The sequence below is a fragment of the Dendropsophus ebraccatus genome, chromosome 8, assembly GCF_027789765.1.
Source record: "Dendropsophus ebraccatus isolate aDenEbr1 chromosome 8, aDenEbr1.pat, whole genome shotgun sequence".
Classification (NCBI taxonomy): domain Eukaryota; kingdom Metazoa; phylum Chordata; class Amphibia; order Anura; family Hylidae; genus Dendropsophus; species Dendropsophus ebraccatus.
The window spans coordinates 119514123-119532359 of record NC_091461.1 but is presented as its reverse complement, the minus strand read 5'-3'; the positions used below and the strand labels follow the sequence as shown (position 1 = coordinate 119532359).

The window sequence follows — 18237 nt, the reverse complement described above, 5'->3', positions numbered from 1 at the left end:
ATTTGCATTTTTTTTTTTTTATTATTACTACTTTGGCGCAGTAGAAACTGTCGCCACATTACAAGATCTTATCTTATCTTTTGCGTAACAGAGCTGTCTTTGGTCTCATTTTTTGCGGGAAGATGTGTCGTTTTTATTGATACCAAGTATTACACAAACTGTATATGGTGTTTTAATCTCTTTTATGACGTATTTTCTTAAAGGGGTACTCCAGCGTGGGGGCACTTTTGCGCTAGGACGAGGTGGCCGAGGGAAAAGACGTCCACTCACCTCCCCGGTTCCAGCGGCGGGTCCGAGATGTGACGTCTCAGGTCTGCTCAGCCACTCAGTGAAGGAACCCGGCGCCGGAGCGCCGCAATGTGGGACCCGCTGCTGGAACCAGGGAGGTGAGTGGACGTCTTTTCCCTCGGACACCTCATCCTCTCTCCCAGCGCAAAAGTGCTCCCACGCTGGAGTACCCCTTTAAGTGGGTATAGCTATTCTGGCGCTTTTTTTCCCAATTTTGTTTTACAGCGTGTGTCATGCGATATAATTAATAAAATAGTTTTATAGATTGGGTCGCTACGGACGTGGCGATTCCAAACATGTATAGGTTTTATGTTTTTTACGTAATGTTTTATTCTATATAGGGAATTAAATGCATTTTTATTATTGGGGGCTGGGGGGGATTTTTGTGTGTGTGCCTGGTGCAAACTTTTTTTTTTTTCACTTTTACACTAAGGCCCCGTTCCCACTGAGCAAAACTAGCGGAATTCCCCGCCGCGAAATGCCGTTAGCCTCCTGCTCGTATTGGGAGTCTATGGGAGGCGCGCTCCTGCCCTGTCCGCGCTGAAGAATGAACATGTTCATTCTTCAGCGCGGACAGGGCTGGAGCACGGACCTCCCATAGACTCCCATTATGAGTGGGAGGCTAACGGCATTCCACGGCGGAATTCCGCTAGTTTTGCTCAGTGGGAACGGGGCCTTAGTGTATACTAAGCACTTTTTTTTCACTTAGTGTATAGTAAGCATACTAGTGTAGTGCAGCGTATTGTATATGTCAGCAACGAGCTGACAGGCAATCTACACAGTCGTGCCCCTCGTATGGCGGTGTAGAGGCCTCTCCCTGGCAATCCAAGGGGCCTTCAGAAGGCTCCAGGGATTGCCATGGCAACGATCAGAGGCCCGGACCTCGCCGCGGGACTTCCGATCAGGTGAGTATAGGACCGCACCTGACCGGAACCCGTTACATGCCGCTGTCATTACTTGACAGCGGCATATAACGAGTTAAAACTACCCGGAGCGCTAATTTAGTTTCAGCAGCAGATCAGCTGTCATGCCCTTTATTCTGTCCCCACCGTAAAAAGCCGATGGGGGAAGAATAAAGCCCTGAAGTGACCACTGTAAAAAGCTGATACGGCGGTCACTAAGGGGTTAAAGGGGTACACTTTGGCGAAATTTTTTTTTTCCTTTCATATGAACTGGTATTAAAAAAAGTTATATAAATTTGTAATTTACTTCCATTTAAAAATCTCCAGTCTTCCAATACTTATCAGTTGCTGCATGTCCTGCAGGAATTGGTGTATTCTTTCAAATATGACACAGTGCTCTCTGCTGCCACCTCTGTCCATGTCAGGAACTGTCTAGAGCAGCAGCAAATCCCCATAGAAAACCCCTCCTGCTCTGGACAGTTCCTGACATGGACAGAGGTGGCAGCAGAGAGCACTGTGTCAGGCTGGAAAAACACACACCACTTCCTGCAGGACATACAGCAGCTGATAAATACTGGAAGACTGGAGATTTTTAAATAGGAGTAAATTACAAATCTGTATAACTTTCTGAAACCAGTTCATTTAAAAGACGACGATTTTCACCGGAGTGCCCCTTTAATCATTTTGCACAGCTGACATATGTTGGTCAATTCCAAATTCCAACTTAAACAAGCATTTATTTCAATTAAATTTCCTTACAGCGGCACGGCGCGGTCACTGCTTATTTTACAGTATGGGAGGCCGGTGCTATTCTCTGTTACGGTCGTCTTTAATATTCAGTGCGTGTCAGCCTGCAGATTCCTGGTATTCCAGGTTAGCGCTGTCTTTCCTGTGTTCTGATCCGTAATTGGGTTTAACATCCATCAAATTCTTTCAGGGTTCCTGACTGATTGGTTTATCGCTATCTGACATAACGGTACATCACGGACCTGAAGCCTCTCCTGCATTCTGATGTGCCATTACACCAAGGTGACCATGCAATCTCTGGGCACGGCCGGAGTATATAGCCGCACTACTCTCACACCTGCCAGGATCGGAGACAACTCCCTCTGTTAACCCTGCGGCCTTTCGCTTCAGATTGTCTGCTGTGGCTTTTGATGTTGATATCCGCAGTATCCCTGCTAAATGTAGATCTATCTTAAAGGGGAACTCCAGCAAAAAATTCTTTAAAATCAACTGGTGTCAGAAGGTTACATAGATTTGTAATTTACTACTATTTAAAAGTCTAGAGTTTTCCAGTACTATTCAGCGGCTGTATGTCCTGCAGGAAGTGGTGTATTCTTTCCAGTCTGACACAGTGCTCTCTGCTGCCACCTCTGTCCATGTCAGGAACTGTCTGAAGCAGTAGCAAATTCCTATAGAAAAAGTCTCTTGCTCTGGACAGTTCCTGACATGGACAGAGGTGGCAGCAGAGAGTGTGGTGACCTGGTACGGGCATCTAAACCTTTATTGCACCAGAGTAAGGTAACTCCCTCAAGTTCGAACATAGTGGGATGAGGTATCCACATCTGATAGTGTTTTTCCCACTAGGTGTCACTAGAGTGTCTGTTGTTTCTTGTGAATAGCTGAAGGAGACTAAGGGTTAACTATTATATGTCACATGTTGTACTTTAACCACTGACAGGTGCAGGTGCTTTCCCTCCTTTCTCTACCCTATCTTCTGCTTTCTCTCTCTCTCTCTGCACACACAGCCCCACCAATCACTAACAGGGTTAGACGGACCCCTGTAAAAAGCAATTAGTTCCTGGTAGAAGTGATTTAGTAAGTTAGTGATTTCTACTCTGTGTTCAGTGTGAGAGAGAGCACGACAGACCGGTTTCTGCTGAAGCCAAGCCAGGGCCTGGCTTTGGCCAGGTCCTTCGAGAGGAGGAGACATACAACTAAGCCAGCTACAGTTCTTCTTTATGAACATCGGAACCACTATGCAGTGTTAAGGAAGTATCAAAGGGAGAGAAGCCAGACATTGATCACCTTGTCCACGACAGGAACCTCTCTAAACGTGCAGGGCAGTTACCTCAGCAGTCATAGGAACTGACCCCAGTAGAACAAAGGTACGGAAAGTCTACGTATTTCATTGAGCAGCAAAGGACGACTTGGCAGTCTCAGGAGTCTGCTTAGCCCAGATTACAAGGCCTGGGGCTTATACTACCTACCTGGGACGGGTAGCCCGCAACTAGGGGGCACAAGGCGGTAAGACTAAATTCCATCTGTGAGTATAAATATACTATATATCTCTTCTACACACCAAACTGTCCAGGGTGGGTCCTACAGCACTCCAGGCTACAGTGACATGTGCCCAAGTGACCCTAGACCCACTCAGCTACCACACCACCGTACTTGCTGACCCGACAGGGGGGAAGAAACGCAAACCAAACCTCTACCTCCTCAGGCCCGCTGTGTCAGATTGGAGAGAATACACCACTTCCTGCAGCACATACAGCAGCTGATAAGTACTGGAAACGTGAAATTTTTAAATATAAAAAAAAATTTTTCGGACACCCTTGATTTAAAAAAAAAAAAAAAAAAAAAGCCAGAATTTCCCTTTAAGAGCTGCTTCCTATTCACTGGTATGACACATGACTCTTTGTTTTTCTAAAGGATTACAAAACCTTTTAAATGAGAAAAAGCGGCTCTTCAATTACATCTCATTAATATATTTAGGAGAATTCGCCTCTGACGGCCACCGATCTGCTGGATCTGAAGATTTGGCTTATCACAAATCCATCAATAAACTTTGTTATAAGTAATTAAGCAGAGTTCTTCTGTAATTCTTGTCTCGAAATCTTGGCCGGTCCATGGGCTCGGAGTGCAGAGCGGATTTACACAGTGCCAGCAGAGATTGGCTGGAGGAAGGTTTACTTATCCGGCTTCCATCTCTACAGAGACGCGGAAATGTAGAAAATACACCGAAAGTTAGTAACAAAATCCCAGCAATCCTTCCGCTATAATATGCCCCTTTAAAGGACAACTCTGCTGATAACTTTTTATATGGTGGTTGTAACACATTACAAAGATATATCACTGTTCTGCCTTCCCACCTCCTCACTTGTAATAAAATAATACTTACCTGTTTCCTGACATCCACGGCCGGCGCCATCTTGTGTTGATGTTGTAACTAGTAGAAGAAGACTGGCTTACGTAGCGCTGAGTAATTTGGCAAGCCCCCCTCTACTACATGTTCTGATGACTTACAGCCCGCTCAGCTCTGATTGGCTGACCAAGCTGCCAGTCATCTGGTGCTCTCCAGCAGAAGAACCAGGAAGTAGAGTAAAAACAATTACGCTGGCCGGAGCTCCCGGGACCTGCGAATGGCGAGAAATTGAAACAAAGATGGACTGAGGGTAAGTATGAAATCTGTGATGATGAATGTTTTTGAGTGTTTTGAGTGTATTTATTTGTCCATTAAGAAATTGTCCTTTAAGTAGAATTTGGGCACTGCTATTACCAATAACTAATGTTATACAGGAGGGGGAGGTGTTATACTACATCTTTGCAAATTATTGCACTTTATTTTTTTTTACTGCCTGTTTTCTTTATAAAATACAATGTTATAAATGTGGCCACTAGGTGTCTCACTTACTGGAAAGCTTCAGTTACAGCTCTGTTGCTAAGGCCATTTGGTCTTTAGAAACAGCAGAAAAGAGACCAAATGCAGGAAGTGATGTGTGTTGTCCCTCTGCTCTGCACAGATTGGTCCAGATGAATGCTGATTGGCTGGTGGCCTGTACACTCCTCAGTATACACCTTTGTGTACGCCCCGGTATATGCCCCTGTCCCCAGTATATGCCTCTGTACACACCCCTGTATGCGTCCATGTATACGCCTCTGTGCACGCCCCAGTATATGCCCCTGTGCACTCCCCAGTATATGCCTCTGTACACACCCCTGTATATGCCCCTGTGCACTCCCCAGTATATGCCTCTGTACACACCCCTGTATATGCCCCTGTGCATGCCCCTCTATACACCTGTGTGCACACCCATGTATACACCTCTGTGCACTGCTGCAGATGAGTAAACTAACTGATCTTCTGGTCTAAGGCAAATGCCATTTATAAAAAATAATAAAAAAAAAACAGGGATATAAAGTTGTATTAACTTTAATACCCTTAATTTGACGGAATGTATGACAATGTGTTCCTATAATGCTCCCCACAGTTCACTGTGGAGACATGCAGAGGGGATCGGGTTACTGAGGAGACCGCTCCACGTCAGGCAAGTTTTGTGCACAAAGCATATTAACTAGACCTGTGGAGAATATGAGGGAATGCATCACGCAAGTGCCCCTTTACCCATCAGTGGTCATTGGATAGGTGGCTGATTGCCTTTGGTTGGTGGTTGTACCTTTGGTTGGTGGTTGTGCCTTTGGTTGGTGGTTGTACCTTTGGTTGATGGTTGTGCCTTTGGTTGGTGGTTGTGCCTTTGGTTGGTGGTTGTGCCTTTGGTTGGTGGTTGTACCTTTGGTTGGTGGTTGTGCCTTTGGTTGGTGGTTGTACCTTTGGTTGGTGGTTGTGCCTTTGGTTGGTGGTTGTGCCTTTGGTTGGTGGTTGTGCCTTTGGTTGGTGGTTGTACCTTTGGTTGGTGGTTGTGCCTTTGGTTGGTGGTTGTACCTTTGGTTGGTGGTTGTGCCTTTGGTTGGTGGTTGTACCTTTGGTTGGTGGTTGTGCCTTTGGTTGGTGGTTGTACCTTTGGTTGGTGGTTGTGCCTTTGGTTGGTGGTTGTACATTTGGTTGGTGGTTGGTGGCCACTCTTTATGCAGGAATGTAGTATTTTCTACAGTCTTTAATGCAACTCTCTGATCTTGTTCATTTAGGCGTGCTCTAAGCAAAGGCAACCACTTAAAGGCATCTATATGTCAAAATAAAGCATATAAATATACAAAAGAGTCTGCAGAGCCTCAGATCTGAGTCTTGAAATAATAGCCAGATATCCCTCCATGGAAGGACCTAGCCGAGGGGTGGCTTCATTAAGGAGACCACCAAAACCCACCATATTAAGTGGCCCTTCCAGTCAATATCCAACTCAGTTATGAGTCTAAGGACATGAAAAGGGAAATCCCAAAGCCAGGTATCCATCAACAGACAGCTGTTTTGGGGTGTTGCCCCTCATCGGTGTGGAGCAGGATTCTGGCTAGGTGGGAGCAATAATAAAGAGTTAGACTTAGTAAGGGGCAATATAAGGCATATGAAATAGGGTTCCCCCGGTAGGAAACCACCCTTGGTCATGAGTAGAACCAATGTGAATCCAGCTAATGTATTATTTTTCATACTAAGTTGCATTCGAATGAACCAAAATGGCCAGAAAATACTAATTATTTCCAAAGAAACCGAAACCTAATAAAAGAGGTGTACACCGTGTCCAGGATTCATTTTGTCGCCGTTTGAAAAGGAAAAGGGAAATTCTAAGAAAAATTCTATATTTTAGTGCAGTAATTTACGTTGATGAAATAGCTGTCCGTTCTAGCCGCGTGGCTGGGAGAGGAGGCGCGATTCTGAGAAGCTGGTCATTACCTTCTGAGCCATAAAGTTAATGGGAGCGTCGCTGTCTAATTAATTCTCTGATATTTCATAAGCAGGAGAGCCCTTGGATTCTCCGAAGCGGGTGTTGGTTTCGAGCCTTCCTTAACCCTTACTTTACCGGATCGGCCAATAAGTTACAAAGAACATTTTCCTTTTCCGCTGTTATTTTTATGGAATAACGTAGAATAATGGACGACACTAAGCATCTAGTTGTAGGTGTTCTGTAAGGATGTAAGGGTGTCATAGCGGGGGTCTCCCGCTTGTATTATCCTGCCTGACGCTATGCCATGAATGAATTTCTGCAGGCAGACGACCATTGTACTGAACCTCCTGGTTTGTATTGATTGCACAATATCGATTCCAACAAAAACCACACAGTTGGGCGGCTGGAGGTTTATCGCTGCATTTCTTACATACATGTTCATGAAAAATTCCTCCTAATCTGAGCTGTGGGCGTCATGGGGGGGCTGATGCATTGCTTGAGACTCCCCCCTAGGAGCCGGGGGGGGGTATCATAATAAGAGCAGCTGACGTCTTGGACGGCTTATCTACAATGCATCTACTTATCCACCTCCGATACATTTACTTTTTTTTTTACATTTTATGTTATAGACTTCTGCTAAAGTAATAAAAAAAATAGTTTCCCCATCATTCTGCCCCTAATACCTGTCAGGGTTGCGGCGGTGGTCTGTGTCCACATGCAGGGACCCAGCACCTCCATCTCTTCAGCCCTCTCGGACCCCTCACCAGCCCTGGCTCCTGTCTCTTCCAGCTCTGTATCTCGGCCCAGCGTTCACAGCCCCGCCTCCTAGGGTGCGCGTGTCCCAGGTGTCTCAGATTTAAACAGTCCATCCCTGATTGGTTTATGCGCCTAACGCCTCTATAAATTCCGGCCCTGCCCTGACCCCTCTGTTGGAGACTCTGCATGCTTCCATAGCGTGTGGTCCCAACTCTCCGGGATTTCTGGCGTTCCTGCTATCTGTGGTTCCTGCCTCTGACTGCTATCCTGGTTCCAGCTGTAAGTCCTGCTGTCTACCAGTCTCTAGCTGCACCTCACCCAATGCCGCTACCAAGCCAAGTCAGGAGGGATAGCGACCTGGGGGGTGCCTGCCACAGCAAGTTCATCCCGCCTTGTGGTGGGCTCTGGTGGAGACCAATGGCCCCTAAGACTCTGTTTCCTGGTGTGGCTTACACCATAGCTAGCAGCAGTACAGTTGCTACAATGCCCTATAATAAGTGATAACAGAATGTTAGAAATGTTGCTAATTATTCAAAAAAGGAAAACTAACATCTTGCATTGACATAAGTATTCAGACCCTGTACTCAAAATTAGGTGAAGCCCCATTGGCAGTCATTCCTCCTCCAGTCTTTTTGGCTTTGAGGCCACAAGATCAAGCGCTCAGCTCTGTCTGGTTTGATGGGGCCGTCCATGGACACCATTGTAAAGTCTTCCCAGAGATGGTCCATTGAGTTCAGGCCTCTAGACATACCACTCAAGGCCGTTTAAAGAAGTGTTCCCAAGCTTTTGTCCTGCCTTTTCCTGGTTGTGCGCTTAAAGTCAGTGTCTTATTCGAGGGAGAACCTTCATCCAGTTTATGGTTCAGAGTGCTCTGGATCAGGTTTTTTAGCGAAAATCTCTATAGTTTGCTTCACTGAGCTTTCTCGGAACCCTGACCAATCTTCCTGTCCCCCCATAGCGTGATGCTGCCGCCACCAGGCTTCACTTTGGGGATGGCATTGGACAGGTTATGGGCAGTCCCTGGTCTCCTCCAGACATGACACTTATTTGAGGCTGAATTTAGGAATCAATCTTGGTTACATTGGAGCAGAGAATCTTTTTAGCTGCTTATACTGTAAATTTCCGTCATCCTTCATGTGTATGTGACTGAGTAGCAGCTGCTTTCTGGCCGTTCCGCCATAAAGCCCAGGTTGGTGGAGGCTACAGTAATGATCTTCAAAAAGTTTCCACCATCTGCTCACAGGATCTTTGAAGCTCTGTGACCATTGGGTTCTTGCTCCCCTCTCTTTCCACGGACGGTTACTTAGTTTGGTGGATGGCAGCTCTAGGGGGAGTCCTAGTTGTTCTATTTTCTTCCATGTAAGAGTTATGGAGGTCACTGTGCTCTTGGGAACTTTCAGCGGAGCAGAAATTTTTTATCCCCTCTGTCACTTGGCTGAGCGGCCAGTCCATCAGCTCGGTTGTGACCTCGGAGCCTGGTGGGGGTCCCAGAGCGGCTATCCGGTGCTGAAGAAGCACGGGGAGCGTTGAGTTACTACCCTTTGTTATTTTTCCCATCCCCCTTTCATTAAAAAAAAAAAAAGATGTCGCACTTCTTCTTTAAGCACCACGATGTTCAATCAAACACCATGCCCCACTGAGCATGCTCACTCAACTCTCGTGACAACTACTTAAAGATAATAAAAAAGCAGTAAGAGTATCAGTGAGAAGTCGTCGCATCGGTTAATCCTCCGATATCCATTTTGATCAGAGATCAGTATTTAAACAAGGTGGGTGTGAAAAATTTACTCTCCGTCCACGCCGGCGCTCTCCCATCTGAGACTTATGATTTCCATGCTAAACCCTTAAATCTCTTTTTAAAATACTGCTGCTTTTAATTGAAAATGCTCAATCAATCTGTTCCTCCCCTCCCCCTCCTCCCGTATCCCCGCACGCTCTCTCATCCCCATTTGCAGTAAATAATCTCTGGATCGGCTTCCAACTCGGAGAAATAAATAATTTGGAATTTGCTCTATCCCATGTGATCTCTAAGCTTTAAATCACTGAATTCTGTACCGAGCGCAGAAGGAGGAAGAAAAAATCGGAGTGCTGTGAAGCGGAACTATTACTTAGAGACTGCAGCGGCGTGCTTATCATCCGCTTTCGAGAGAAGAGAGAAGCTTTCTCAAGAAAGAAATGATGTACTGCAACCCGATCCGTGCCGCGTTACCGGCAGAAACGTACTCCATTTGCCGGAATTTTCTCGCTCATTTCACGTCTCGGTCTTGGGCCTCGGCCTATGATTTTCTGCATATGTAATCATATATTAGGTTTCTTATGATTTCCCCAACTGGAAAGTAACCGGGGGACAGATAAGGGGACCGTCATTTAAGGGGATAATAGTATTTCCCGTCCTGCTGCGCCATTTTACCACAACTCTCCACGGCTAAAGCTCTAGGAACCATACAAAAAAAAATAATTCATATGAGAATAGACAACTCATGTTATTTCTAGTCTTCACACTTTAAGGCCGGCCGATGGAGGTCCGATCAATAATGTAAACGAGTGCTGATCTGTTAGATGGGCGCCCGCTTACTAAGCCTAACGTTTCAATCCTTCGCTGGGATTTTTTTTATCGGGGAGTGAAGGATGTGTAGTGCACCAAGACAATGAATACCACTACTACAAATCAGTGGGTGGCTCCTAGTGGGTGGGGTCTTAGTTACCCAGTCCCTCCCACGCTCAGGACTTCATAGCTGAATTTTACTATATCTACAATAGGCAATTAGCATTATATAAAAAAAAAAAAAAAGGAGTTTTCCCTCCTTCGGCCATTAACTAGAGAGACATTTGCGAAATTCCAATCTAGCAGCCGGCTCCTGGGACCCGCGGAGATGATGCTAAAAACATGAGTCAAGCAATCAGCCCGAGTCCTTCACAAAAGGTAATTAAAACTAAATCAATACTATTGGCATATGGGGCGCATTGCTGATTTAATAGCTAATTGAAATCTCACCTTATGATTATTTAAAAGAACCTGCTGGAGTGCTTCCTAAATGAGGGAGCGGAGGACACATTAACTAAACTGCTGGCAATTACCCATGGCAGACACTAGACTGGATGCCCAAAGGAACCATGTTCTCAAGTCACAGAGTGCAGCACAGATGCATTGTGGGCGAATAATGTTCCCAATCAAGGTCAGATGACGCATCCTGTGTCGGAGGTGTCCTCGCTCTGCGCACAGCTCTGCTATACCGCCTCTAATTAAAGGGCACAGTAGAGCACTTCTGATGACACTTGGCCGGCATGTTTGTACTCGTGCGGCAGATGACACCACTCAAGGGCTATAAACCTTTCCCGGCCATTTAGCCGAGCTTCACCTAACATCCATAATTCTCTATTAGCCTCATGGTGTGCGACGCCCATGGCGGAAACCTGTGGAGATAGAATGTGACCTTCGCCGGCAAAGGTCACCTAACTTTATTTTCTTTCTAAAAAACTTGTTTTACTGTCATGGGACAATGGAGGACAATATAGATGAGATAAATAACAAATATATTAGATTCAGGGAGAAGCCTACTGCAGCTTTACATACTAGTTTTACAATTCTGGGACCACCAATGTTCTTAAAGGGTACTCTAAAGAGAAAGAAAAAAAAAGAAGTTTTGAAATCAACTGGTGTCGGAAAGTTATACAGATTTGTAATTTACTTCTATTTAAAAAAAAACAAAACCTCCAGTCTTCCAGTACGTATCAGCTGCTATATGTCCTGCAGGAAGTAGTGTATTCTCTCCAGTCTGACACAATGCTCTCTGCTGCCACCTCTGTCCATGTCAGGAACTGTCCAGAGCAGCAGCAAATCCCCATAGAAAACATCTCCTGCTCTGGACAGTTCCTGACATGGACAGAGGTGGCAGCAGAGAGCATTGTGTCAGACTGGAGAGAATACACTACTTCCTGCAGGACACACAGCAGCTGATAAGTACTGGAAGACTAGAGATTTTTTTTTTAAATAGAAGTCAATTTCAAATCTGTGTATCTTTTGGAAAACTGTTTTATTTTCACCAGAGTCCCCCTTTAACTTAATAGAGTCAGAAAATTAAGTTAGTTGAGGTTTGAATATGTTTTTAATGCTGGTATTCTTGGAGGTTTAAGGAAGTGAAAGAGTTAATCCACCCAGGTTTCCTGTAGCTGTGGCCCCCCAGGGCCGCATTAGTGCATATTATAATCTAGGAGCGTATACAGGGTCCACCTCAATAATAGCTTTATTTATAATAACCAGAAGGAACACTTTCCATCAGACTGGTCCAGGCTATAAAGCCGGAGAGTAACAGGATGATATGGAGAGAAGAGCGCAGGACAATGGGGCACAGTCCAAGGAAAGTCTGGGAGATAATGGGGGAGATTTATCAAACATGGTGTAAAGTCAGTTGCCCCTAGCAACCAATCAGATTCCACCTCTCATTCCTCACAGACTCTTTGGAAAATGAAAGGTGGAATCTGATTGGTTGCTAGGGGCAACTGGGCCAGTCTCACTTTACACCATGTTCGATAAATCTCCCCTACGTATCCAGAAAAATGTGCATTATGAAAGCCCTATTACAGGAAACGATAATCGTCTTGTTTTTAATAGAAAGCAACGCTCAGCCGACATCGTTGCTGTCATTTGTCTTTCAACATGTTGGAAGACAAACGACTAATATAGCAGCGATCTGCTGCCAGCGCTCCGAGGAATAGGAGTGGCGGCAGTAGACCACTGCTCTCTGCTACGGGATCACCTGGGCAGCAAGCCGCAGGTCCCCGCCCCCGCAGCTCCCCGCGGCCCCCCTACACTCAGCAGCTAGCTGCCGGCACGTGTAAAAGCGGTGGCAGCCAGCAGGGAACGAGAAGCAAGCGAGCACTGACAGCGATCGTTTGGTCCTCTCCGTTGCCCCCATAGTTGCCAACATTGGAGATTTTTTTTTTCAGGGACACTTTAGCGTTAAAAGGGGGTGTGGCTTATTGTGGGTCCCCAGTATATTACACACCCCACTCAGGGCAGGCTGAGACTCCATCATACTACTACCCCCTTCATCCTACTGCTCCTCCATCGCCATACTACTAGCCCCTTCCTCCTCCTGTCCCTTCCATCATCATAGTACTACCCCTCTAATCCTCCTTCCCCTCCATCATCATATTTCTACCCCCTTGTCCTCCTGCCCCTCAATCATCACAGTACTACCCCTCTCATCCTCCTGTCCCTCCATCATCATACTACTACCCCCTTCATCCTACTGCTCCTCCATCGCCATACTACTACCCCTTTCCTCCTCCTGTCCCTCCATCATCATACTACTTCCCCTCTAATCCTCCTTCCCCTCCATCATCATACTACTACCCCCTTCATCCTCCTGCCCTTCCATCATCATAGTACTCACCCCTCTAATCCTCCTCCCCCTCCATCATCATACTACTACCCCCTTCATCCTCCTGCCCTTCCATCATCACAGTACTACTCCTCTCATCCTCCTGTCCCTCCATCATCATACTACTTCCCCTCTAATCCTCCTTTCTCCTCCATCATCATACTACTACCCCCTTCATCCTCCTGCCCTTCCATCATTATAGTACTACCCCTCTAATCCTCATTCCCCTACATCATCATACTACTACCCCCTTCATCCTCCTGCCCTTCCATCATTATAGTACTACCCCTCTAATCCTCATTCCCCTACATCATCATACTACTACCCCTCTAATCCTCCTGCCCTTCCATCATTATAGTACTACCCCTCTAATCCTCATTCCCCTACATCATCATACTACTACCCCCTTCATCCTCCTGCCCTTCCATCATTATAGTACTACCCCTCTAATCCTCCTTCCCCTCCATCATCATACTACTACCCCCTTCATCCTCCTGCCCTTCCATCATCATAGTACTTACCCCTCTAATCCTCCTTCCCCTCCATCATCATACTACAACAACCCCTTAATTCTCCTGCCCTTCCATCATCACAGTACTACCCCTCTCATCCTCCTGTCCCTCCATCATCACACTACTTCCCCTCTCATCCTCCATTATCATACTACTACCCCTTCATCCTCCTCCTGCCCTTCCATCATCATAATACTACCCCTCTCATCCTCCTTCCCCCTCCATCATCATACTACTACCCCTCTCATCCTCCTTCCCCCTCCATCATCATAGTACTACCCCTCTCATCCTCTTGCCCCTCCATCATCATACTACTTTCCCTTTCATCCTCCACCTGTCCCTTCATTTCTATTTCAAACAGAAAAAAGCTATACTTACCTCACCAGTATGGTTCCTCTAGTCTCCCAGCAACTCCTCTCCCTGCTCTGCATGAGTGACATAACGTGCGCTGGAAGGGGGTGGGGCTTCCTGTGGCGGGGGCGGAGCTTTCCAGGACATGGTTTGCCAGGGCTGCCTCCTCAGAATAGGGAGAGTCCCTGCAAAACCGGGACTGTTGGCAACTATAGTTGCCCCGTGTAATTCTGATCTTAGGATCCATATGTACTCATGGTATGACGGATCTAGATTCACGACTTCCATTATACACAGAAGCCAAGACGCAAGTGTGAATAGAGCCTGACTCCGAGTCTAGAGGCGTTGCACATATTCCTGTAGAGATATAAGGCAGCCGCCATTGTGATAATTGTCTAACACCTAAATATCTCAATGTCAAACTTTTCCTGAATACAAGATGTCAGATATGAAGTTTGGAAGAAACGTGGCTCGTACTTTCCTGGATTACTACAAACTGAGCGGCAACATGGCGAGACCCGCGGCTCCGATATCACATCTACAGTAAGTAGTGGATATAAGTAAAGGCCTACACTAACATGGCTGCTTCCTCTCAGAAACAGCGCCTCTCCTGTCCTCAGCTTGGGTGCAGTGTTGCAGCAGAGTTACCATTGAAGTGAATGGAGCTGAATTGTAATATCACACACAACCTGAGGACAGGGGGGCGCTGTTTTTGCAAGAAAGTAGCTGTTATTTTGCTAATCCTGGAGAACGCCTTTAAAGCAGAATTCTGTGGCTTGTACATCGTGCTATATGTGGTTTACAGTATGTTCGTATGTGGTTTTTATGTGGTTATTGTCTTCTATAGAAAACAAATGCAGCAAATTAAATCTGTGAGAAAGAAACTATGTTGAACATGAAGTGCTAAACCTCAGTCTTATCCAGGCACATGGCCGTCGCAGAGAGGATTTTTCCTTCTTTTGTTTAGGAGCCCTTTCCTTTTATTGGCAATAGCTAAAGGTCTGAACAGACCGAGGCCCCGCCCCCACCATGGAGACCCCGCCCTGGAGGAACTGCTGTGACCATAGATTTTAATAGGTTCATAAATTAATTCACATCATCTGTGACCAGGGTGTAAGACTTGCGGCCCTCCAGCTGTTGCAAAACTACAATTCCCATCACACCTGGACAGCCAAAGCTTTAGTACTTATCAGCTGCTGTATGTCCTGCAGGAAGTGGTGTATTCTTTCCAGTTTGAAACAGTGCTCCCTGCTGCCACCTCTGTCCAGAGCAGCAGCAAATCCCCATAGAAAACCTCTCCTGCTCTGGACAGTTCCTGACATGGACAGAGGTGGCAGCAGAGAGCACTGTGTCAGACTGGAGAGAATATATTACTTCCTGCAGGACATACAGCAGCTGATAAATACTGGAAGACTGGAGATTTTTTTATATAGAAATAATTTACAAATCTGCATACCTTTCGGATACCAGTTGATTTGTAAACATTTTTTTTTTATTTTCACCAAAGTATCCTTTTAACCTTAAAGTGAATGCTGTAATAAAGCAAATAAAGTGGTGGCCGTGCCCTCCCTACACGCACACTTCTGGCAGGAAGCCTTCACCTCTCTGTGTATTTTCATTCGTACTTTTGCTTCCATGGAAGACTTAGAAAGAAAATGGAACCTGAAATGGAGAAGCGGATCAGTCAGGTGTGGAGAGTCCGTCCTGGCTGTAGTAATGAGCACTGGTACTGCATAGCAAATCACAAGCTCCCTCCCCTCCCTCTGCTCTCCCTCCCTCCCCTCCCTTCCCTCCCTCTGCCCTCCCTTCCTCTGCCCTCCCTTCCCTCCCTCCCTCTGCCCTCCCTCCCTCTGCCCTCCCTTCCCTCCCTCCCTCTGCCCTCCCTTCCCTCCCTCCCTCTACCCTCCCGTCCTCTGCCCTCCCTTCCTCTGCCCTCCCGTCCTCTGCCCTCCCTCCGCCCTCCTGTTCTCTTTGCTGATGGAGGGCACATTACTCACCCTGCTCCTAATCACCCACAGCTTCTACCCAGAACTGCTAGTAGAATATGCCTGATGGGGTCAACCAGATTGTTATAACTCTGCAGGTATGGCGGAGATTATGGAGGTGCGACCCTGTTATACTGCAGATACAAAGACGCAGATAAAGATGTTTAGGAAATTCAGTATGCGGAGGTCAACTAGGTACATTAAAGGGGGACTCAGGCCAAAATCTTTTTTTCTTTCAAATCAACTGGTGTCAGAAAGTTATATAGATTTGTAATTTACTTCTATTTTAAAATCTCCAGTCTTCCAGTACTTATCAGCTGCTGTATGTCCTGCAGGAAGTGGTGTATTCTCTCCAGTCTGACACAGTGCTCTCTGCTGCCACCTCTGTCCATGTCAGGAACTGTCCAGAGCAGCAGCAAATCCCCATAGAAAACCTCTCCTGGTCGACCATGTTTTTCTGTATGCTAAAATAAGTGCGTTTCGATCCATATCTTTTTTTTTTTTTATATAATAGAAGTCAATGAAAAACGGGTTCAAACAGATGTAAACAAATTCATGGGTTTTTTATTCGTTTTTCATCCTCTTTATGCTTAAAACTGATGAAAAAAACAGATTGCAAAAATGCAGTGTGAACCCAGCCTAACTCTATCACTCTGAATTCTTCTGAACAGCTAGAATCCAATCTCCTGCTCAGGGGTGTAGCCAGGATTCATGGGGCCCCATTGCAAAAAACTGTATGGGGCCCCATGAATACTGTATGCTCCCCCACAAGTAGTAATCCAGTCAAGTAATCTCTCGGTCTTCTGGTGTAGGCTGTCTGGAAAAAGGGAGGTTGGTTCAGGGCAGGGGGCTGGTGCGGGCTGGAAGCTGCCTCGGAGGGGGAAGGGGTGTTGGTGCAGGGGGCTGGTGTGGGTCGGTGGTTGTCCTAGGGGAGGGAGTTTGGTGCAGGGGGCTGGTGTGGGCAGGTAGTTGTTAAGGGGGTACGGGACGAAAGGCTGGTGCGGGTCGGCGGCTGTCTGGGGGGAGGGAGGGGGTTGGTGCAGGTCAGCAGGTGTCCAGGGGGTGCTGGCAGGTGTAAGGGGGGCTGGTGCGGTTGGTGGCTGTCAGAGTGGAAGATGCTAGTATGAGCCGTACCATGGAGGCAGATTTAGCTATGCCACCTACAGCCTGAGCCCTGTAGCAGCTGCGTGGTCTGCTTCCATGATATTCTGTCTAGGAGCAGCCTGACTTCTCTCACCTCTGTGCTCATCACTGCCAATAATAAATTCCCTAAATGAGTCCGACATAAATGCTGGGGCTTGCACGGTGCGTCCTTCAGACTTGACACCTGCAGCACATTTCGCTTCCTGGCTTCATAGGAAACAGCTCAGAAGTTTTGTGCATGAAATCGAAAAAAAAGAAGCAGAAGAAGAAGCAGAAGAAGAAGAGTGGTGTGTTTAGCGTTTCCTCTAATAACATGCAGGGTGCACAGTATGATAACTTTCTATTCTCGCCGACTCGCTAATTATCCTGATAATTCTGCTTAACACTGGGGTCGCTCTGCTTGCAACTGCAGAAAACCAATTACAGTGAGGTCAGGCCGTGTCTGTCGCTGCCGCGCAGAAATACATGTTTATGAACTCGGTTTTATTATGCCGCCAATATGGCGCTGACAGATTTCTGTACACAGCATTCCGCCGACGGAACGCAAACCTAACGGATAGTCCGCTGACACCGCAAAATCAATGTCCTGAATATGTTTGTGGGTTTAATATAAGTAATGATATTTTATATGATTCCTAGAGGAGATTGCTTCTGTTCTGACGGATAACAAAGATGGAGGCTTTAAAGGGGCACTCCAGCGAAAATCTTTTTCTTTTAAATGAACTGGTTTCAGGAAGTTATATACATTTGTAATCTACATCTATTTAAAAATCTCCAGTCTGTTAGTACTTATCAGCTGCTGTATGTCCTGCAGGAAGTGGTTTATTCTCTGACACAGTGCTCTCCTCTGCCACCTCTGTCCATGTCAGGAACTGTCCAGAGCAGCAGCAAATCCCAATAGAAAACCTCTCCTGCTCTGGACAGTTCCTGACATGGACAGAGGTGGCAGCAAAGAGCACTGTGTCAGACTGGGGAGAATACATCACTTCCTGCAGGACATACAGCAGCTGATAAGTACTGATATATCAGCCTTTATGTACAGAACTAAAAAGTCCTATTACACAGCCCGATACGTGGCTATATTTGGACTCCGATAACAGAGAGAGGGGCTAGCTGGGCCGCACAAACTCACTGCATTGTCATCTTTTATCTGGCCAGCAGAGTGCAGTGTGCTCTCCCTAAATCATCACACCAGCAGGGGGCAGTGTGTCCTCCTCACATCATTACACCAGCAGGGGGCAGTGTGTCCTCCTCACATCATCACACCAAGAGGGGGCAGTGTGTCCTCTCCACATCCTCACACCAGCAGGGGGCAGTGTGTCCTCCACACATCATAACACAAGCAGGAGATAGTG

The 18237-nt window shown here is 46.4% G+C and overlaps 1 protein-coding gene across 3 annotated transcripts in view; it reads left to right on the top strand.

The window, feature by feature from the left end:
• LOC138799868 (cytosolic carboxypeptidase 6-like) overlaps positions 1-18237 on the top strand; it is a 291975-nt gene that overhangs the window by 262910 nt on the left and 10828 nt on the right. For all 3 annotated transcript variants that reach the window (XM_069981583.1, XM_069981584.1, XM_069981582.1), the window contains one exon: positions 14201-14297. In XM_069981583.1, the coding sequence (XP_069837684.1) occupies positions 14201-14297 (97 nt within the window). The remainder of the gene's footprint in view (positions 1-14200; positions 14298-18237) is intronic.